General features: G+C 41.0%; 3 protein-coding genes across 5 annotated transcripts in view; 1 reads left to right on the top strand and 2 right to left on the bottom strand.

Annotated features, from left to right (window-relative positions):
- The window catches only part of LOC138615721 (solute carrier organic anion transporter family member 1C1-like), a 65,534-nt gene extending 59,028 nt beyond the window's left edge, over positions 1–6,506 (top strand). For both annotated transcript variants that reach the window (XM_069689509.1, XM_069689501.1), the window contains 3 exons: positions 1,165–1,229; positions 1,524–1,641; positions 2,990–6,506. In XM_069689509.1, the coding sequence (XP_069545610.1) occupies positions 1,165–1,229; positions 1,524–1,641; positions 2,990–3,227 (421 nt within the window). In that variant the 3' untranslated portion in view covers positions 3,228–6,506. The remainder of the gene's footprint in view (positions 1–1,164; positions 1,230–1,523; positions 1,642–2,989) is intronic.
- A 2,179-nt stretch (positions 6,507–8,685) lies between these two features.
- LOC138615732 (tRNA-dihydrouridine(20a/20b) synthase [NAD(P)+]-like) lies at positions 8,686–16,836 on the bottom strand. 2 transcript variants are annotated; one of them, XM_069689532.1, is made up of 13 exons: positions 16,491–16,836; positions 16,263–16,384; positions 15,971–16,088; positions 15,569–15,691; positions 15,034–15,264; positions 14,743–14,750; positions 13,100–13,193; positions 12,844–12,944; positions 12,354–12,501; positions 11,764–11,899; positions 10,998–11,100; positions 10,703–10,803; positions 8,686–8,877 (listed from the first exon to the last, which is right to left on the bottom strand). In XM_069689532.1, the coding sequence occupies exons 1-13, from the start codon at positions 16,580–16,582 to the stop codon at positions 8,842–8,844; spliced, it is 1,413 nt and encodes a 470-aa protein (XP_069545633.1). In that variant the 5' UTR covers positions 16,583–16,836; the 3' UTR covers positions 8,686–8,841. The 2 variants fall into 2 exon arrangements, with proteins under 2 accessions (XP_069545633.1, XP_069545624.1); XM_069689523.1 differs by lacking the exons at positions 8,686–8,877; positions 10,703–10,803; positions 10,998–11,100; ... (2 more) ...; positions 12,844–12,944; positions 13,100–13,193 and having other exon boundaries at positions 14,583–14,926; positions 15,038–15,264.
- A 1,377-nt stretch (positions 16,837–18,213) lies between these two features.
- Positions 18,214–21,361, bottom strand: rflnb (refilin B). Its single transcript, XM_069689473.1, has 3 exons — positions 20,364–21,361; positions 19,870–19,964; positions 18,214–19,728 (listed from the first exon to the last, which is right to left on the bottom strand). Exons 1-3 carry the CDS (start codon positions 20,559–20,561, stop codon positions 19,410–19,412), a joined length of 612 nt encoding a protein of 203 aa, XP_069545574.1. The 5' UTR covers positions 20,562–21,361; the 3' UTR covers positions 18,214–19,409.
- Positions 21,362–21,565: the final 204 nt, after the last annotated feature.

Here is a 21,565-nt window from a genome sequence, read left to right as displayed (position 1 = left end):
AGCTCTGATCTGAGGTCAGGGAGGCAGTCAAGTACAAGTTCAAAGTGAGAATCGCTCATGTTACAGTGGGAACACATTTCCTGGCCGTAATTGACAACTATGAAATGCTGCTGATATTAGCCGTGATAACAGGCATCAGTGTCTTACAAACAAAGCACACCATGTTGAATGTAAACAGTTCAGTGAGTTTGGCAGCAGGGATTTAAGAAAATCTCCGGTCCAGAAATAGATTATGACTGTCTTGAGTTTTGAAGCAATTAGGATGTTAGAAGCTGCTTCAGAATTCCACGTCAGTCCGAGTTTTAGTGAGTTGTGTGAGTGATGATAAAAGATCATCAGGGTTGAAAAAGTTCTTTGCTCATGGGCTTGCTGTAAGGGCCATTCATTCCTAGAGACAACCTTAATAATAAAATACAAATACTTCAGGATTTCACCACAGGAATACATAAAGTACAAATGAGGCCGAGCCAAAACAAAAGATCACAAGAAGCCGTGCCATAATCTTCAGCACCACAGCGGCCTCTGCTGGCTAACTTTCCACATCACACAACACACGTGACGAGACCTTCCACAGACACCATGCTCTAATTTTTTTCTGTCGCTTTTATCACCATTTACATAACAATATGTGTTTTTCAGATATAGAGCGTTTTAAGGTCAAATATTACGGGAATTACATCTATTCATGATATGTGAACACATCGACACACACACGCGCATAAAGCTCCGAAAGCCTTGTCAGATGATCCCGTTGGAATGCAGTGGCCTGACAGGAATAAAATCAGTCTAATGTGCTGTGTTTTCCGTGATGTGATGTAATTCTGACATCAGAATGAGGCCATATGTTAGTGGCTTTAGGAAATGAAAGCGTGCACTGATTTGGAAGAGGAAAGACCGATGAACAGTAAAAGTAACCTCTTCACGTTTGCCATTTTTACCCCCCCCAAAAAATTTGTTCTTAAATATCCTTTAAGATTTGGCAGAATTTTTAAGGAACATCCATTGTTTGATTAAACTCTTTTTTTTTTTTTTAAGTAGTAAGAAGAGAACTTGAGTTAACTGACCTCAAACATGCTCTGTTTGGTGCTGTCGACACAGCTGACCTTTTCTCTTACAATTTCTGATGATATATCCTGACAAGTGCTGCAATTTTTGTTCATGCAGGTGCATAAAACCGCAGCTGAAATCTTTGGCCCTGGGTTTCCATGCTTTGGCAACACGTACCCTTGGTAAGTCTCCCTCTGAGCCCATCCTGTAGTGGGCGAGTTCAAGTGACTGTGGGTTAAGGTCAAATGTGTTTTCCTGCTATTTAATCTGCCTGAAAAGCTTGTTCCGTCTTCTTTTGTTTGTTTTCATTTCCCTGTCACATTAAATAGCAGATACAATTTAAAGTGCACATTTGCCAAAAACAAAATTGTCTGAGCTAGATGTTTATTTTTTACTGCTTTAACCACTGTTTGCAGAATCTGGTGTGTTTCAGTTCTAACAGATGTGATTATGAAAATATATTCGTTGTTCTACAGCTGGAATCCCTGCACCCATCTACTTTGGAGCAATCATTGACACCACATGTCTAAAATGGGGTCAGAAGAGGTGTGGAGGCATAGGAGCCTGCAGAATCTATAACACCACCACCTACAGGTAGTACTCGCATACATACAGTTCAGGGTATTATACATCTTTCATTTCCTGTCATAAATAACATTAAGTTAATATTGCAGTCCGAGTGGTCTACTTCAGAATTCGACTTTCTATCGTTTGTAACAGCTTTTTATTCATATACGTGTGTGTGTGTGTGTGTGTGTGTGTGTGTGTGTGTGTGTGTGTGTGTGTGTGTGTGTGTGTGTGTGTGTGTGTGTGTGTGTGTGTGTGATCTTTTAACCAAAACAACCGCAGAGGTCCTTAGTGTTGATACATGTTTAACATTTCTGTCCAAATCTGTTGATAACAATGCAAAGAATAAAAACTGTTCATTTAACACTTAATGGAAAAATTCTATATGATTGTTAGCCTGGACCCACCCACTTATTGTTCCCGCATGTCGTCTTCGCACCAATCAGAGACCAGTTGGGGCGGATAATGGAATAATGAAGTCCAGCGTTTGTTTCTAAATGTAGTTATAACAATTGCGATGGTGGTGGAGCAAGACGAATTAATATATACAGCTGCAGCAAGGCCAGAAAATATCAAAGAATTGAAGCCGGAAACAACTCCCTGTAGTAAGGCTAGATCCACTTACACACACACACACACGCACACGCACACACACACACACACACACACACACACACACACACACACATGGTGAATTTGGGTCGGGTAATACCAGCCTGGCAGATTGTCAGAACTTCCTTTATTAAAATAACCCTCACAGGCCTTTATGAGCCATGGCATATTTGCAACGGTGATATATTAAACTTTTTTTTCCCACTAAGTGTTAGCATGTACAGCAGAGGCTGTCACATACTTTAAAAAAAAAAACACTACTGCCCAAATGCCACAATTTCCTTAAAATCATACTTTTTCCGGTGCTCATGACACAGAAAGTGACATATTTTTAGATTCTTACGGGACGTTTTATAACCACTAATAGTGCCACTTTGTTCAAATGTAAACAAATATAGGCTGAGTGAACACCATGGGGGGGACTCAAGCTGTAACCTAAAGCCAAGTAGCAACACCTGACACTGTGGTAACATTATAATCTCTGTTCATACTACACAAAGCTTCCAAATCAAGCATATGAAGCGATATAAAATAGGAGCTGGTTAGCTCATCACTACTTTCTGGTATGATTTAGTAACATATTAAGCCAGTATCCGTCGGTCACCATTTCTTTCCCTTCTCACCCCAGAAAGGATGTTTGTGCTGCCAACTTGTTTGCTCAAGTAGCCTCCACTAGTTCTTTCCATGTCTGACATGTTGTCCAAAAAAAAAAAAGACAAATTTTCATCAAATCGATAATATCGTTTCCTCTCTTGCTTCTCAGGATAGCATACCTGGGCCTGACTCTGAGCCTGCGGACTATCTCGTTTATTATTTGCATCCCGGGCTTCATTCTACTCAGTCGACAGCTGAAGAAGGAGAAGAAAAGTGGCATCCACGGAGCTCTGGCTAATGGAGGAACTGAACTCGAGGCACTCAGGAGGGAAGAGTTTGTGATTTCCAATTCTGACCAATCACAGCACACGTCAGAGAACAGCACAGATAGGAAGACGAGGCTGTGACAAATCCAGCAGAACTGACACCCCCCCCCCCCGGTCTCCTGCGTACATGATTATTATGTACAGAGTGACACTATACACATGCACACACGCTCACAAACAAATAAGACTGGCAGGGAATCACGTTTTATCCGATTATCTCATGTAAAGCATACATTTTATATTTGTACTTCTGGACCTGTGAAGGCTTTGTGAATCTGACAGAAATTGGAAATAACTGAAATAGTTCTTGAATGTACATGCAGTTGCTTTTCCATATAAAGAAAAGCACAATCACAATATTTCTCAGTGTAAATGCTGGCTTTAGAGATTAAACAGGAAAACCGCACCAGTTTGAACACCAGCATTTATTAAGCTGCCTCTTTTGGATTCATCTTTGAAACGAAGTTTTTCTTCCTGATACCAGCGTTACTGAACAGAGGAGGTAAAGTGGCCTTATCGACCAGAGTCACAAAACACACACAATACATATTGATATAAACATTTGAGGCTTTTAAGAGATGAGAGATGATTCTTCTTTCAGAATTTCAAATTAAAAAAAAAAAAAAGATCAACATGGTGTGGAAATACGTGCTTGGACATGTATTTCAGTAAAACTAAAAATAATTTGGCAGTTATTGATTTGACACGTGCCTCATTCACTCAACTGTTACCTCTAATTGTGTGTTCTGACAGACACTCGATAGGAAATTTGTCACATTTTGAACAGATATATTTGAATACTTTTTAATTCTACTCTTAAATTTCAGACTCTTAAATATTTATATTTGTTTGAAAAAAAAAAAAGATACAATTTCTGACTGACTCCAAAACTTTTGCCTTTTACCTGAAGCCCAAAGTTAGGTTTGATTGTACTGCAGTTTGTGTTTGGTGCTTTCTGGATGAACCTGCTCCTTTTGATAATCATAATCACCTAAAAATAGAAATTGTATTTCAGTGAAATCTGCTTGTGCAGTGGAGTCCGTTCTGGTTTCAATATCGATTACATCCACAAAGCGGTGTTGAACCAACACGGCCCAGTAAACCTCTTTCTTTACCGGGTGTAAATGAGGACAATTTTTTAATTGAGAACAAAGAACTCTCAAAATTTTAAGACATTGATAATTAGTATTATAATACATTTGCTCAGAGAAATCTAAACAGGGCTCCTCAGGCTCTGGTATTAAATAACCATTGTTGTGCCTTGGAAGAAGCAGTTTATACTGTTGCAACACTGATAAATATATACTGTATGTCGTCCCAGTCTTTGGGCTAAAATCCTCCTGTTTCTGAAGTGTTGCCACATGAATTGTGCATTTATTGCTGATGTGTAGAAGCACTTTTTCCACATCTGTTATATACAGTATGTTTCACAGGTTAGTGTTTTTATGTAATATTGCTTTTTTTTTTTTGTGTGTGTGTGTGTGTGTGTGCGTGTGTGTGTGTGTGTGTGTGTGTGTATTTTTGCACATGAAAAAAAGTCAGCTGCGCTAAAACCCACAAACATCGCGGTATCCTCTCAGATTGTTCTTATCAGTTTTATTGTCATAAAATGATTCATCCCAAAATTACAACAGCTGTTCGTGAAACCGGACAATGATTTTTCAAATTAATGTCAGGCAACTATAACTGTAAGACAATATACAAATGTTCATTTTTTTTTTTTTTTTTGAAGACTTTCTTTAGGGTTCCCATGTGTCCTGGGAAACATGGAAACTTTTAGACCGCTTGGAAAATGAAAGAAATAATGCAACGCCCTGAAAAACCGAAGCCGAGAGTGAATCGTCAGATATGTGGAACAAGTGGCAGCTGAAACGTTTCAGGCACCTTATGGAGTTAGAATGGCAAGGTTGAGAATATATGGGCTGCTTTTAGTCATGTTTTGAAACACTCTTATACTCTTACGTGCTTTTGAAGTTGACGGCGTTTGAATGTAACCAAATTGATGCCCAAAGTATCAATAGTGCTGATACAAAGCCAAAGATCAATTTAATATTTGGACTTCTGCTGCTGTTACCTTTACCAACCTCTCAAATTCAGTGAAACTTTACACCTGTTGAAACACTAAAACCAGACTACCTTTCTCAGTTTCTTTGCATCCTGTTAACACGGAGCGACCCACCGCCTGCCTGCGCTACGCTGGACCACCTCACCTTTTGCGTTTATGATAAGCAGGCAGACCTTTTTTTTTTTCTAAAACAATATAAATCCACCCTAATTCAAAACTCACTACGTGCTCTGAAGTACCAGACAAACGTTCGACACAGGGAGTAACACCATAGAACCACGTTGATGATTTTTCTAAGGAAGTTTTATGGCCACAGTGGTAAAATCTTCAGATTCACTTGGGATCGGGTGAGGGATACAAATTACATACAATCATTAACAGTTTATTTTTGTTTTATTCCAAATACTGATCTGTAAAAAAAAAACAAAAAAAAACGACATTGTGTTTGATGTGAAATCGACTCGAGAAAGCAACTGGACGGTCCACCTTTCCATTATCGCAGCCTGTGATCGATTTCGGCAAACCTTTGTGCCATTTTTACCACTGCGGCCATCAACTGATTATCAGCAGAGCACAGTTACTACCGTAGTTAAGATGATTTATGTCTGTATCCACAAGTATTAACAATGCATTCGCTTCAGAAATAATGACAAATTTATCACACTTGTCTCCTTTACATGATGGAACAACAAAAAAAAAAAAAAAAAAAAAAAAAAAATCAGCTGCCTTTAACCAAAAACATCAATATCTGTGTCTATCGGTGATCCTGGCCTTGTATAAAAACTTGGGATTGCAACCAAATGTGATTATTGCCCATCCCTAACGGGAGCTTTGTGTGTACATGTCTGAGTATGAGCATCTTTAAGTAATATGTGGTTTTCATAAAAAATTACGGTAGCATAGAATCCTCAACGCAAGGAAATGAAGAGTATTCGCAATGTAGCATATGTATTGTTAGTCTGCTGTAGGCTAACATTTCACTAGTGAGGATGAGACATAAGCGAAACTTAAGATGATGGCGTCTGAACGACTGATTCTGTTGTTTTTTTTTGTGTGTGTGTTTTTTTTGACTATCCTCCTATTGTTGTGAGATGGTGTCACATTTAACACTGTACCAAACAACAACATCAAGTTAAAAGGGCTCTGGTCACCAACGGAAGGAAGTTTTCACAAACATGCAAATGCGTTATTAACCGTCATCTAAGCGTTCCACAAATCTGACAGGTACGGTGGTTTTGGACGTAGACCTGGTCCGAAGGATAAAAATCTGTGAAATCAGTTTTTCGGGGTTTACAATGAAGGTTTTTGCTGTATAACTCTAAATGTTAGTAAACGCCTACTTGTTCAACTCCAGATTTGACGATTGTAAATTCACAGCTTGGCTCGTTATTATCTGGATGGAGAAAACAAAATCTCTATTCTTTTTTTTTTCATTGAAAAGTGGCTTTAAACAGCTTTGACCAAGACGTGTAACACCCTTCCACAACAGCAAGTGAATCAAAAAGCGCAGGATGTGTAGCTGGTTTTAATACTGCCATTTAAGTTTCCCCTTCAACTGCCAAAATCCAATGCACCAGTGCCGTTTCTGTGCGCTGTTAGCATTTTTAGACATCGGGCTACTACAGTAACTGAATGTTTACTGTGACTCAAAAAGGCCTGTTGGTGAAGCCAGCAGTCGGCAGTAGTCCTTCATTACAAAGCCATGGGTTAACCCGTTTTAAAGGGGACTTCAATGGAGAGGAACTTGGGTTAGTTTCAGGTGTGACCCCCTTCCTTCCCGCCCCCCTATCAGACAAAGAATATTTCCTGATAACGTCCTGAAATATATTTCTCAAAAAAAAAAGAATGGGAACCGTGTTTATTTCCACAACGGATACGTATGATTTTTGGCAGTTTCGAAGTGTGCGGTGACTGTGTCGTCTTTTGAATTCAGGTTGGTTTTCAGGCCCCAGCAGGCATACTCGGGAGAGGAGCAGTGAGCGGTGTACAGAAAGGAACCCATTATCTCAATAATGCGAAGGCCTTCACTTGCATTAAAGAAATCAGAAAGTAAATCATTTTCTTGGGTAATTTTTTGTCAAATTTCAAGGAACATCTTCAATGTAATGCTGAAATAAAACGTTAATATTCAATCAAACTGTGATTTTGGTGTTATTTATTCGAGGTCCCTAATTAAAGTGCGTGTTTAAAAGTTACAAACAAGCAAGAGGGTAAATGAAATACATCTTTATTGAACAAAACCTCCTACGTCCACCTAAAAGGCACTTCGATCAAAGTTTCTGTGTACAACAGAATTTAAAAAAAAAAAATAAAAAAAAAGTTTTGTTTTTTTTCTATTTTCCTGACGTAAAGATAAACTGTGGGAAACTCTAAGAGTAACTGCTAAAGCATAAAGAACTAGGAAACATTGAAATGTGGTGATTACGATCTCGGCTCCTCTTTCACAGTTATATGGCTCTGTCTGGGTAACGGGAACACAGCAAAGTGTCATGAACCTTCCCATTTAGTGACACACATAACGTACAAATCCCACTGAAAAGTGTTTCCTAAAAATAAAAAATAAAACGTGGTAAACGCAGAGCAGCCAATCTAAAACAATCTGGGCCCACCGGTTTAGAATTTTTTTTTTTTACACAAGACATTCTTTGACTATGTTCATTAAGTTTATCGATTAAGTCGGTCTTATTTTAATGCCCGAAATAAAATCTCAAGTGGTTGAATTCAATTTTCTGTCCCTTCTAAAATTCAGTTTTATTCAAATGTGTTTTTGCAGATTTCTATCAGCACTCGCTGGAATAAAGACAGAAGAACTTCAGTGTTGGATGTTAATGCCCCCCCCCCCCCCCTCCTCCACCCAAACCCCCTCTCGTCCACAACGAGGACTTACGCATTTTACAGAACATCGGCCGGAACACAACGTGGAAATGATTTGTCTGCGAGCAGCTGTACGCACAAACCATATTTTCACGGCTGCGCATTTAAACGCTAAATTTACATTCTGCACTAAAGCTCGAAGTGGGTGCAGCCGGGTTTTCCTTGCGGCATTCAGTATTAAATAAGCAAACCTTTCACGCAGAAATATATGTACGGCCGTTTTCCGCCGTCATGGATTGTTCTAGCTTTCCCGCATAACTTGCACTCCAAACTGTGCAAATGGCTTAAAAAAAAAAAAAAAAAAAAAAAAACAACACAAACCAGAACGCACCCATACTTGCATATTTGACATAAGTGCTCTGTGATCAGACCCGGGTCAATAACCAGCCGAACTCTCTCCCGATTACCTCGCGCTGCTGTCTCTGCCTGATAGCGTGCACTTGAAAGCAATCCTCTTAAGTCATGCTGCACCAGGCAGAAACAGGAAACCCATCCCATATTACTCATTCCATTTAAGCCACTCCGCTGCCTTTATATAAAAAAAAAAAAAAATCAAAAAAAAAATCACCTCCCTTAATACCATTCGTGAAATAAGCCAGACGTTTGTTCTTCAGGGGAGCCCGTCCTGGGTTTGTGCTGCACACTTTTGTGACACGGCGTTATACGATGCTAAATCATGCGTTGCGGTAGCTCTCTCTCGTAGATTGGGCCGAGTTGTTGCGTAAACACTTGTAATCTTCGAGGCTTCTGCAAGAACTAGTCGTCCTTTTTATCCCCGCTGTCTTGAAGATTCTGAAAGGACAAACATGTGAAAGAAAATGTCAGTTCGTGGTAGTTTTTTTTGTTGATATTACGTAAAGCTACATAAACGAATCGAAGGTTTAGAGATTTTGCTCAATTAAAAAAAAAAAAAAAAAAAAATACATACAGTGAACCCTCGCTATAACGCGGTTCACCTTTCACGGTCTCGCTGCTTCACGGATTTGCATCGTGCATTGTGTTCTGCATTCTGATTGGCTAAACAGTCTCTCCGCTTCTTCTCTACCTGTTTGTCAATAACGTTGCGGTTTAATATGTACACGTACGTAAAACAGCTTGCCAAATTAAAAATAATCGATGGTGGCATGTCGGTTTATAAGAATCTTTTTGCCCAGAAGAAAAAAGAGCGACAACAACTACCGATAACTATGTTCTTCTCTCGAAAAACCACACCTGCACCGCCGGCTTTAGAAGAAAGAACCGCTGCAGAGCGGAGTCAGGATGCAGCGGCTCAGTCAGAAGAGCAGTGAAATACACGAGTCACTATTTGTCTTACTGTACTTTGTATTTGTTTTCATCATCATTTTTCATTTCCTCCCGTTCTAATCCAATGACTCGGGTCGCAGTGGGGCGGTGCCGATCTCAGCAATTTGAAGCCTTCAGTTCGTATTGATGATTAAAATTATTATTTTACAGTACAGTAGTTATTTGTAAAAAAAAAAACATTTATACAGTACTTTTATTTGTTAAACAAATGCTTGGGCTTGTAAAAAGGTTTTGTTCTTTGGTTTCAATGTATTATGGAGTATTTCATTGTATAATAATTGTAAAAAAAATAAAGGTTACTACTTCACGGATTTCACCTATCACGGTTTCTATTTGGAACGTAACCCCCGCGATAAACGAGGGTTCACTGTATATGGATTTTCAATGGAAATAATTAAACTAAATCAATAGTTTTTGGGCCTGATTTACTCATAAATCATAACAGGTACGAAATTGCGCGCGCCTTCCAAAAGTTTGCAAAAAAAAAAAAAAAAATGTTGCACCCGTTTTGCGGGTGATTTACTGAGAGTAATTGCGTCACTGATATCAGCTGCAAATCGCTGTATTTCAATGAGGGGTTTGCGTGTGTTAAAGCGATTCCAGCCGTTCTAACAGAACAACCGCAAAAGGAAAAGGAAATCTGATCGCGTTGAAATTAAGAAATATAAACATAACAAGAACAAAACGCTTTGTAGGAGATTATCAGCAAAGAAGTCAATACTGCGGGGAAAAACAACTAGTCGGAAAAAAAAAGGCTTAATAATAAAACGCCGACAAATAAAACAGGAGGGACGGTGAGATCCTTCCACCAAACACCGAGCAGCAGGTCCAGGTCTTTCTGTGATGAGCAGGTGACTTTTCATTGAGTGGCTTGCGAGTGCTCGGGAGCCTCACGGAGCTCCCCGTGAATTCTGCGGGACTCATTCGGTACCCGTTGCGGCACACCTGAATAACGGGGACCGGGTGGGACGTCCCGAGCAGCGGCACGCCGGAACGACTCAGAGGCAGGAAAACGCCGAGTCGTAAGAACTTTTGACACTGCTGGTATTTCGTGGCTCCTCCTTGTCGTTGGGATGTCAAATCATCATTCAGTTCATTCAACAACTCAAGACGCGTCATCGCCGGACTAAACGTACGACGCGTCCGAATCATTTTTCCGTCTCGACATCTCAAAGATGTTTCCGCGGGCGTAAAACCACGTCCTCTACGTATTCCCCGCCTGACGCTGATCGGCTCGCGTGTCTTTTTTTTTTTTTTTTTTTTTTTGTGGAAAATATGTAAACGGCGAACGACCCCGACAAGTCGTTATCACCTGAAGCTTCTGATGCTCGTTCAGCAGTCTGTCGTACTCCCTGGCGACGGCCTCCGTCTGCTGCTTCATCACGCCTGCCTCTGACTGGGACTTCTTCAGGTCTGGAGAAGGAAACAAGTCGCATTAGCACGAGGCGTCCTCTACGCACTACGCCACCGGGGGGGGGGGCGACAGGTCGCAAAGTCCACAGGTGCTCTGTTAACATTTCCTGCGAATGGGAAGATTAAAAACACCACGGCATGACGCGCGAAAGCTACAAACAGATCGCAGTGGGCGTGCGAACGTGGACGCTAACCATCTCCTGAGGTCTTCAGTTCTTGTTTCAGTTTCTCCACTTCTTTCCTCAACAGGTCCATGCCCTCGGCAGTTGCTTTGTCACCCTTTCCTTCCATCAGAGCCTGAAATATATCAAATGACACGAATCAGAAGAACATTTAAACAGCAATCGGATACGTGGAACTCTGTAAAAAAAAAAAGAAGTTATTTCCGTGTAGAGCTGACAGAATCAGTGAGGAAATGGAATAAGTGATGTGCGCTTGACAAGGTTTCATTAAAAAAACAAAACAAAAAAAAAACACTTTGTATGTGGGAAAACTGTCCGCTGGGTACGCCAGGAATTCCCAGGCATAAAAAGAGACTCATTAAACAGGCTGCAAGTATAGATAGATTAAAGGTGCGGATCAAAGGTTAAATTGCATTGTGGGTAAATGCAGTAAATGCAGATGCCAGGATCTGACAAGGAAGGAGACGGCGCAGAACACGAAAGAGAATGTCTCTTAAAGCAATCAGTTGCGAGTCAGACAATGTCGGGCGACCGTGGTGCTAAATCAGCAGAGTACTTTCTTAGCACGGCGGTGAACTGCGAAAGCTACAAGTTAATATGTGCTATCAAAATCATAACTTGCATAACAAAATCTGTCGTTTTTTATTTTTATTTTTTTAATTTCACAACAGAGTCTGATTTATTACCCGTCCAACGCTCGAGAGCGAATTATCTGATGAATCAAGCAGTAGCGCGGAGACACCTCGGGAGTCGTTGTCCAACGAGTGTTGGAGCCCACCTGTTTCAGCAGCTCGTTGTCCTTCATGTATTTGTCAGCAGCCTTGTTGGCCGTCTCAGCCTGCCCCTGGAGAGCAGCCGTGGTCCCGGACACCGACGCCAGTTGGTTGATTAAGGTGATCACTCGCTTCATAACTCTGGAAAACAAAAGCGGGGTCAGAGGAGCGCCCGGTTCACGTACGGGGTTGCAGTTCGGGAGCGATCAGACGCGGAGATCAAGTCTGACAGTGATCGGAACAGCTGAATTATTGACAAAAGAAAAACGAAATTCCAAAACAAACTGGACAATGACAGATTGAGGAAACGGCAGGCCTCAGCCAATCCGAGCGGCACCTCGGGCTCGGCGGCCCATTTTGCCCAAAGGAAGAAGGAGGGAGCTAAAACAGTTGTTTTGTGGCATCGTATGCGGAGAGGCTTGACGTAAAGGGGTGATCCCATTTCCGTAGCGACGCATACAGTTTGTGATCCAAACACTGCGACCGGATGGGTGCTCCGTATCACTCGATACCCAAAGCTCAGGTATCACATCTGGACCGAAAAAGTCCAAATAGGTGATTCCCTCTTTGCTGGTATACCAGAGCAAATACTCACAGCCAGAGGAAGACAGCAAAACCAGAGATGTAGAGATTCCTCTGGGCCCTAAAGAGCTTCATGTTGAGGTGGTCAAACATATTTGGTTGCAGCTTGGCATCTTTTCCGAGGTCCTTTCCCGAATACTTCCTGACTTCACGGACAGCATCTACAGAAAGACACGAGAGAGTTGCAAACTGAAATTTGAGATTTACACTTGAACTTTTAAGAAGCATCTTCAAAGAGAGAATTTACCTATAGTAATAATAATAATAATAATAATAATACTGCAAAAAAATGATTTAGGTGAAGTTCAAAGTGGCTTTCGCGTTTGAGCTTTTATTGTGGCATCCAAAAACTCCGCCAAACTTTGCCAAAAGACGAACGTTTAAAAAAAAAAATCGGATCGAGTCGTCTTAGGTGGCCCCAACTTCAGTTTCGAGTCGTGAGAAAGCTACAAAGTCGAGTTAAAAAAAAACCCAACAACAACTAACAACTTTGAAACACTTACCGAGGAAGAGAACAATAAGTATGATGATCATGGTGAGAAACACTTTGTTCCAGAACCTCGCCATCCAGTTCCAGATCCTCAGATTGAAAATACTCTGCCACCTTCACACACAAAAAAAAAACCCACAACCACACACAGCATTTCCAGACGGGCAAGTATTATGTTACTAACCTACACAAGAAACAACCGCTTTTCTCTGCAGGACAAACCACAATGAACCTGATCAGTTCTGAAAACGCGTATGTGACTCGTTTACCTCCTGGCTGAGATGAAGGGTAAGCAGAGGATGACGATGAGGCCCATCTCCACGTACAGAAAGAGGGCCACAGCGGTCCATTGCAACGTCATCGCTGCGGAGGTGTCCTGAAGGTAAAAAAAAAAAACCCAAAAAACAAAGACAGACAGACCTGAAATAGGACAAGAAGAAAAAGGTAAGACGTGGGTTCGGACAGGTCCTCTGACGAAATACACAATTCACAGCACACGGCTTCCGTACCGCTTTTCTTCTCAGGACAACAATAGTGCTACTGTTAGTGCTCCCGCTCCGTTAACGCTGTCAAACTTTCCTTAACACAGCGTTGCAGCGCCGCCACGATACGTTTTTAGACGACAAAAGAAAGCGGACATGTGCTTATTACAGATAAAATGTCGAGCCGTTTGAAGTTATTTCACCCTTTCCATCTTTATGTTCGCGCACGTAAAACATAACCCAACGTTCGCCTGACGATTTCGAAATGGCTACGAAACATTCAGAGGTGTAAATCAAGGTACGTGTCTCCAAATGTTGTAATCATAAACAACTTACCAAAACAAAATCGCGGGAAACCGGACTTAACGAGGAGTTACTTAGACTTTAACTTCAGGAAGTGGCCACGGAAAAGTGTCTTCCTGTTCTAGCGTTTTTTTTTTTTTTTTTTTTTTTTTTTGGCTCCAACCAATCAGCTCGTCTGAAAAATATGCTTCCGGTTCCGGTTTTCAACATAAAACTAATATGGCACGTTGACTGTACCGTAGTATATAAACATGACACGAATAGTTTTTCACGACCACATTGCCATCAAACATTAACGTACATAGGGAATGCGCGTGTTTGTTAATTGTTTTAGTGTTGATTATTATTAATTTACACTATTAGTAAAATCATATTCTATATTAAAGTTCACCGTGTGTGTACACGCCTCTTTTGCAGATGCAGAAGCAAATGTTGCTTTTACTTTGAAGGCAACGTTATATTACTTTCAGTTTATTGCTCTAAAGGACTTTATCAGCAAAACCAAGTTTGCAGTAAACTGCCAATGTTTTATGACGCAACATCTATATTATTTCGGGTGTTCACAAATCATCACAATCATCAGTAAATATAAAACAAATGATTGGCTCAAAATCGTTTTGTAGTTCTTGTAATTTCATTTTTCTTATCTAGCTTCAAAGTCTCAATAGAAATATATTTTATTAGTTTTAATGTCCTTCATATTGATGACTTTTAAAATACTGAAAAGTATGACTTTTTCCTCATCTCTACAACTGAACAAAATACATGCGATGTTTGTAGCTCTGGCATACAGTAGTATGTATGTTTACAGATTATAAATAATTCAGAAGAAAAAAATAAAATAAGCCTTAGTATGTATCCACATTAGCTCCTGATTGTTAAGACCAGCATTACAAATAACTACATATTATGTCAAACACAATGACTTGATTGGAGAAAGTACAGCAATAAAGACAGACACTGATGATATGATTACAGTTTTGCAGTATTTATTTGGCGAAAAAAATATAGATACTAAAATCAATACCATTACGTTTCAATATGCTCATGTTCCGTGGTCGTAAACTGAACCATATGTGTTCTGGAGGTAATCTATCACAGCTGAGGTACTGGATAGAGAATTGAACACTTTTCTCTCAGGCTGGGAGCTAACTCTCTCCAGCATGTAGATAAGATGGTGGTGGAAGCATGTGAATGGAGTTCCCTGTTCTATGGCAATGTCCACCCAGTCCCATATACACTCCAAAGGCGTATCCTCATAGCCTGCGAACATGGCAGGGTTAGCAAGCAACCCCCGTGCAGCCATCACACCTAATAGGCAAATAAATAAAAAAAAACATGAAATTAGCAAATTACAAAGCATAATTGTAATTTATGCATCTGTTATTTGTTGATACGCAAACGTGTTAAAAACAAACAAACCATCAACACCAGTAAGTTGGTGAGTGGACTCAACATCACGGAGGTACTTTATGTCCCCATTGGCAATGACAGGGATGGACACGCTGTCTTTGATTGTCTTGATGGCTTCATAATGGACTGGCTGGTGGCGTTCCTCGGCTGTACGACCGTGGACCGTTATCCACGACACACCGGCTGACTCAGCCTTCTGACACAGATCCACCGTCTGCTTCAAGTCCTTGTGAATTCTGTGTGTAAAGTGATTTTTTTTTTTTTTTTTTAAAAGAAGTACTCTGTTGTTATGACCCAGATTTTGAACACAGGAGGTTGTAGCTGTGTATTTAAAATTATATTATATGAATTCTGACACATCCAGCTTTTTCTTTTTACCCGATTCAGTAATACTATATTAAAAAATACAGTTAAAACATTTTTTTTTTTTACAGTGATTACTAAACACGCACAAATAATACTGACATATCTGCAGTAAACTACCATCAATCTCTCTATACAGCATGATGTCAAACCGGTTACTTTTTTTTTTTTTTTTACCTTATTTTGATGGATGCTGTGTAGTTTGGATTGTCCACTTGGTTTCTGACTTGTCTGACCATGTCTTTCACAAGTTCAGGTTTGTTGATGAGGCATGCGCCATAACCGGCTGACATAGCCCATCTGAAAATACAAGACAAATAATCAAATAACTTTTGCAAGATTTACAGGCATGATCTGAGTTCACAGGATTTAATAGATTTGTACCCAATTATCCATGCAATAAAAAAAAAAAAAAATTGAAATAGCGGCAGTCAAATCAAAACCATACAATCCCCCATTCCATTGGAAATCAATCAAAACACATTTTCTGACACTCTAGTAAATAAATAAATAAATAACATAGTAATACAAAGTGAATGGAGGCCAACATGTATTAGGGCCTAATGTCATTAGTTGCACCTCTGGGGACACCCACAGTTGAGGTCAACTCCATCTGAAAAAGGTGCTACCACACAGGCTGCATCGGCCAGACTCTGGGCGTCATGGGCAGCGAACTGTACAATCAGGGGTCGGTCGCCTGGGGAAGATAAGGGGAAAGCAAACGACAATATTTGACACTTCTCTCATCATTTCACGCGGTTATGGTACAATAACAGCACGGGCAGACCTGCGCAAAGCTCGCGTTTGTGAGGAGGAGCTGCGCAACGCTTCGTCAGCTGCAGGATGTTCATATTACAGCGTCACTACTCACGTTCATTGGTGGTGAATTCACTGTCTCTGGCTTTCACAGATCGCAGGAAGTCAGCAGCAACAATCATCGGGGTGAAACAGATGTCGCAGTTGTACTTCCTAACCAAGGACCTGAACGCAAGTCTATATGAAAAAAAAAACAACAACAACAACAAACACGTTACACGTGCTTTATAACTACGAAAATCGCCATCTTCAAAGTACAGAAAGAAAACAAGATTGCTCTTACTTTGAATATCGAACCATTGGGGCGCAAATCGTCAGGACCTTTCCCTTCTCAAACATGTCCATCATGCTGGTGTTTCCGCCTGCGGGCTTCATTTTTTTTTTTTTTTTTCTTGAGTAATTTAAGACCGGTAGCCACGTAGCATAACAAGCTAACTATTGCGATCCCTCAGAGAGGACGCTTTTGCTTTAAACTTTGTGTGTCATAATTTCAAGACATCAAAAGCGTACCGCGTCCACCGTGGAAAAACCCCGCTACCGCCGCGTGTGACTACAGATGCATCGCCAGGATTATGTCTGAACGACAATAACGCTCCGATGAGGAAAAGATGTGGGCGTGCGTTTAGGACCTCTGAACCCTGACGTCACACAACGCAACGTTGCCCTTGTTTATTCTTTTTTTTTTTTTTTTTTTTTTCATATTTTGAAATCGTAAACATATATTCTCCGCGGTGACTAGTTTAGGTTGTAAAAAAAAAAAAACAATTCAAACATTTTGAACAAATATTGCTGAAAAACGTAGAAAATTGCGTTCAATGGCACAACGCTGCAACTACGTCATACTCATTCATGCAGTGCTGCCTTCAGACCCCGTGGGGGGGTGTGTGTGTGTGGGGGTAGGGGGGGGGTAGGCGTAAGCTTTCAAATATTCAAATAACTAAAACCCAAAATAATGCGTTCAGGTTGTGGAATAAGAATTACTTGCAGAAAAAAAAAAAAAAAAAAAAGTTTCTTACATACACGTAGGAACCTGTACATGTATGTAGCTTTAATTTTTTAAACAAATCGTTTTGGCTGGAAATGGCAAACCTTAAACATCATTAATCCCGTTCTAGACAAAAAGTATGATGCGAGGCACAAAGGAACGTACACATATATCGAATAACATAAATGCCCAAATCTTAAAGAGTAAAGTAAGCATAAAAAAAACATGCAACGCCAAAAAGACAAGCCCAAAGCCCCTGACTCGGATGAAGTATGCAATAGTGAAGAGACAAATAGTAAAATAGGGAAATAGTGCAAGAGATTTCGCAGTTCTTTTTCTAGCCTTTCATTTGGGCCGGACTTCCGAGATTGGAAGAATCTCTGAAGAAACCCCTCTGGCAACACACACGCTCTGGACACAATGAATTAATGGGATAAGTACTAATGCTGCAGTGATTCATTCCCACTCTAAAAGCAGTCAGTGGAACTCTCTCCCTCGCACAAGCACACACAGGCACGGCAGGATAGATAATCCATGCTCTGGAATGAAAGTTATTGCATGTCCCCTCTGTGGCCACAAGAGAGCATTACAGCAGCACAATTTGAGTAGCAAATAAACTTGTAACTTAAAGGGTGAATTCATCCAAAATTAAAGCATATATTATATTCACATCTCAACAAATCTAGATATCTTTGGTATTTTTTTTTTTTTTTCTGGATTTGCTGAGGTATGAATACATCTACTGGTCGCGTACTCAAACCTTCAAACGATTTAAATACCTTCAAAAATGTTGTGTTTCTTGAGTAGAGCATTAATAGCAATCACAAACTGAATGTGAAGGGCTTCTTTTCGAGTGCAGGTATGACAACTTTTACCTGGGTGAGGGTGGAACATCTCGGCTTGTGGTCAACAATGTTTAAAATTCATACACATACCTTTAATCAAAGTTTGTTAACGTGTTTGCTATTGTCTTTTAAAAAAAAAAGGACACAAACTGCATCATCACAACACTGCACAATAGTTGAAGTAGTAATCACTTTATTTCAAACTGGTATCAAATAAGTGACTAATTAAAAAACAACAACAACAACAAGGCTTCATAAAGTATCCCTTGCCATGACTGTGGAGAGACCCGATCATCAGCGGATTTAGGAAAAAAAAAATATATATATATATCACAGATCCTAAAACTTCCAACCGAATAAATACATTTTCAAACCAAGTCACACCAAAAAACAAAACGTTATAGCAGTGGAATGCAGCTTGTTACTTTCACTTGTAAGCCAGTGAGTGATAAACATACTCGCCACTTTTCAGTAAACTCCACACTCATGATCCATCTGTACTACCAACCTAATCAGTTTCTTTAAGCTTACACATCAAAATGAATAGAAAAGTTCCCTTCATCGATCAACATTTACATTATAGATAACTTGCAGCCGCAAACAGCGGCGAGAGAGAAAGGCTTGGGGAGAGCTTAGCTTAAGCTGTGCACTAAACACACATTACCCTGTGAAAAAAACAAAACGCGTGGAAACTATCTTCAATACATCCCTTTGTACAGTGTGGATAAGTCAGTGATGTCTGCATGAATCCAAACTCAAGAAACCTGTTTAATTGCTCTTCCACTCTCTAACTAGTCACCTTGAACCAGATTCTGAATTAGCACTTCTAAAAAGGGTACACCTCTCTGTTGACTAGAACAATTTGTGCAGAGGCGGGCCTCATCGCTTTTAAAAACTAAAAACGAGTCACTCTGCATGCTTGAACAGGTTGATGCAACGTGGGGACGGGTACGTGTTCTCCTCATCGTGGTCCACGTTAGCTCGGCGGCGATTAAAAACAAAGCAAAACCTTTCCGGCACGCTGAAAACGGAAGCCTTTAAAGAAATACCCATGCCAGCGGATATTTCCATTCATTGGCAGGGACATAAACATAAAGACACGGATTGACTGTGTACATTTAATCCATTCAGCCCATGTCTTTACTATCGTCGCCATCTGTAACATCGCAACACGGATGCTGCCTGTCCACGGCTCGGGATGGGAGCGCCAAAGGCTACACAACTGTAAAAAGACAACACAGCAGGTCAGTGGTAGCCAGCCTTACTGGGGAGCGCCGGGGGGCACGGTAAATGACTACCATTGCCTGTCCCCAACCACCTGCCCCTCCCCCTCCCGCCCCACCCACACACACACACACACACACACGCGCTATCACTGAGGTAGCTTTCTGTGGCCAGCCGCCTCCAGCTCCACACTGGAGAGGAAGCGTCTGGATACTCGGTGGCAGTTGTAGCTCAGCTCCGTGGTATAGACGGTGCTGGTTTTCTTTGGGTAGATAATTGTGGTGCTCTTGAAGCGTTCAGGGCGATGGCGAGGTTGGAACTCCAGCTGTGTCTTGTAGTGGCGCCAGGTGCTGTGGGACACAGCCACGATGGTCTGTCTGCAGTGTTCAAGGCGCTGGCCCCACGGCTGCAGGGCCACATCCTGGATGAAGTGGCGGTCGGAGTTGTAGTGCACAGAGGACGTGTATCTATGGATGAGGAAAAGTTGCCTGGTTTCATTTGGTGAAAAACTGGTTTGCGCATCGTCTACACCAAACATGGATTCCACTACAACGCAGGGTCTGTCCAAGTCCTCTGTATGGGCTATTGTCATATCAACGGCAACCCACCTCATTTCCTTGGCCGGTAACAGATCAAGTGCTATTCCTTCCCCAAAGGACATCGGCTGTAGCTGTGGGAAAGATCCAGCAGGTAAAACTGGAACCTGCAATGCAAAAATCATCCCCACAGTCAACACAAGTCAAAAGTTCCCATTGGTACAGTTCAGAGCTGAAGTGACACCCTTTATTCAGCTGGGAAGAGCCTGAAGCACGTTTTTTTTTTTTTTTTTTTTTTTTGCCAAGATTTGATATATGTAACTCAAAATTAGAAGAGTCAGTAAAACAATGGGCATAATGTGACTGCGAGACAGAAGAGATTTCTGCTTTGAATTAGTGGGATGAACTGTACCTGGGCATTCGTGAAAACTACCGAGCTTTGTAGTAGTTCGGAAATCTTCCATATATTAAATGTCAGCGGCAATCTGCAGCGGTTTGCTTTGCTCTAAAACAGTGCTTAAAAAAGAAAGAAAAAAAAAATGTGTTGATTAAATAAGAGTACATACCAGGGAGCCTCTTCCTTCGTCCTCAGACACCGGGCTCACGCCACCGGCTTTCTCTGCACACCCGGGCAGCAGCCAGGCGCTGGGGCTCGGACTCGGGGGCAACCCGGAGTCCGGGCTATCAAGTGCTCTCTCAGCCCTGCAGCTCATATCCAGAGGGTCTCCTTCACATACATTTGGCAAGTTCAACCTGCCAACCATTTCTAGTTAAAAGTTGCAAAACTCCACCGACGCAATTTCCGACGGAGAAATACTTCCAGATTGTAGTTCCTCCTGTTCTTCTTCTCTTTTTTTTTTTTTTTTTTTAATTTTTTAAAATTTATTTTAAAGCAAACTTCCTCGGTGTCCCTGCGAGCCTCTTCCCGGGCAGCATGCACGGCTGCACACTGCAAAAATATCAATATTCAGTCCCCACAAAGTCGGCCTTTTAAACTTCTCTACCTTGATATAAAAAAAAAAAACAAACAAACAAAAAAAAAAACACACCGAAAGCTTCAAATAACTCCGCAGGAAATATGCCTGAAAGACAGTTTGTTTACTCCTGTTCTCGGCAGGGAAAGGATGAGTGACTCCTGCTGCCCCGCTGCTCGTCTTCAAACTTCTCTCCCTTCAAACCGGGGGGGGGGGGGCTTTCAGATCTACGAACACAGGAAGGGAAACGCCTTTAAAAAGCGTTTATTGGCTGCCGATTGGTTGGAAGATGATCGGCAACCAGAGACGGAGCCACGATCGGGAACTTTTCCAGACCCTGTTTCCAAGTGGACCTTGGTAAAAAAAAATCGGGTTGATACGTTTTCCTGGTATTGTGCAAAATATGAAACGGCACACACCCATTGGATGAAACACAGAGGGAAATCTGTGACAATGTTGTGTTAGTGTTGCCCTTGGGACTGTACAAATCAGACAACACCAAGTACCATTGTTTCCCACTGAGGCAGGAATGTGAACACTAAAGCTATTATTTGATCTACAATGACTCGATAAACTGTGATGCACTGGTATAAAAATAAATGAGTGTCACCAGTAAACAAACTTGACGTTTTTTTTTTTTTTTCTCTCTACTAGAGATTACATTTGATATCACGGAGAGCATTTGGTAAAACATTGGGGGCCAATCTTGTGTGCATTTTTTTTTTAATGTCAAAAGATATTATTTCCCTATTTCAAAGTTTGCAATGCCCCTCAAGAAGTTGGAAGGGAAGGCA

The sequence above is a fragment of the Brachyistius frenatus genome, unplaced genomic scaffold (assembly GCF_029030835.1).
Source record: "Brachyistius frenatus isolate BFR_SWC_R1_liver_20210118 unplaced genomic scaffold, ASM2903083v1 Contig_1, whole genome shotgun sequence".
Lineage (NCBI taxonomy): Eukaryota > Metazoa > Chordata > Actinopteri > Embiotocidae > Brachyistius > Brachyistius frenatus.
This window is presented reverse-complemented; position numbering and strand designations above follow the sequence as displayed.

What these genes read in the sequence shown, in the direction of transcription:
- LOC138615732 (XM_069689532.1), bottom strand. Translation starts at nt 16,582, where the DNA reads ATGAAGCCCGCAGGCGGAAACACCAGCATGATGGACATGTTTGAGAAG. An exon ending in CCAATGGTTCGATATTCAAA is followed by an intron (nt 16,385 to 16,490) that starts GTAAGAGCAATC and finishes TTTTTCATATAG; the next exon opens with ACTTGCGTTCAGGTCCTTGG. An exon ending in AACTGTGGGTGTCCCCAGAG is followed by an intron (nt 15,692 to 15,970) that starts GTGCAACTAATG and finishes TTGTATTTTCAG; the next exon opens with ATGGGCTATGTCAGCCGGTT.
- rflnb (XM_069689473.1), bottom strand. Translation starts at nt 20,561, where the DNA reads ATGGTTGGCAGGTTGAACTTGCCAAATGTATGTGAAGGAGACCCTCTG. An exon ending in ACGAAGGAAGAGGCTCCCTG is followed by an intron (nt 19,965 to 20,363) that starts GTATGTACTCTT and finishes TTTGCATTGCAG; the next exon opens with GTTCCAGTTTTACCTGCTGG. An exon ending in TTACCGGCCAAGGAAATGAG is followed by an intron (nt 19,729 to 19,869) that starts GTGGGTTGCCGT and finishes CCTCATCCATAG; the next exon opens with ATACACGTCCTCTGTGCACT.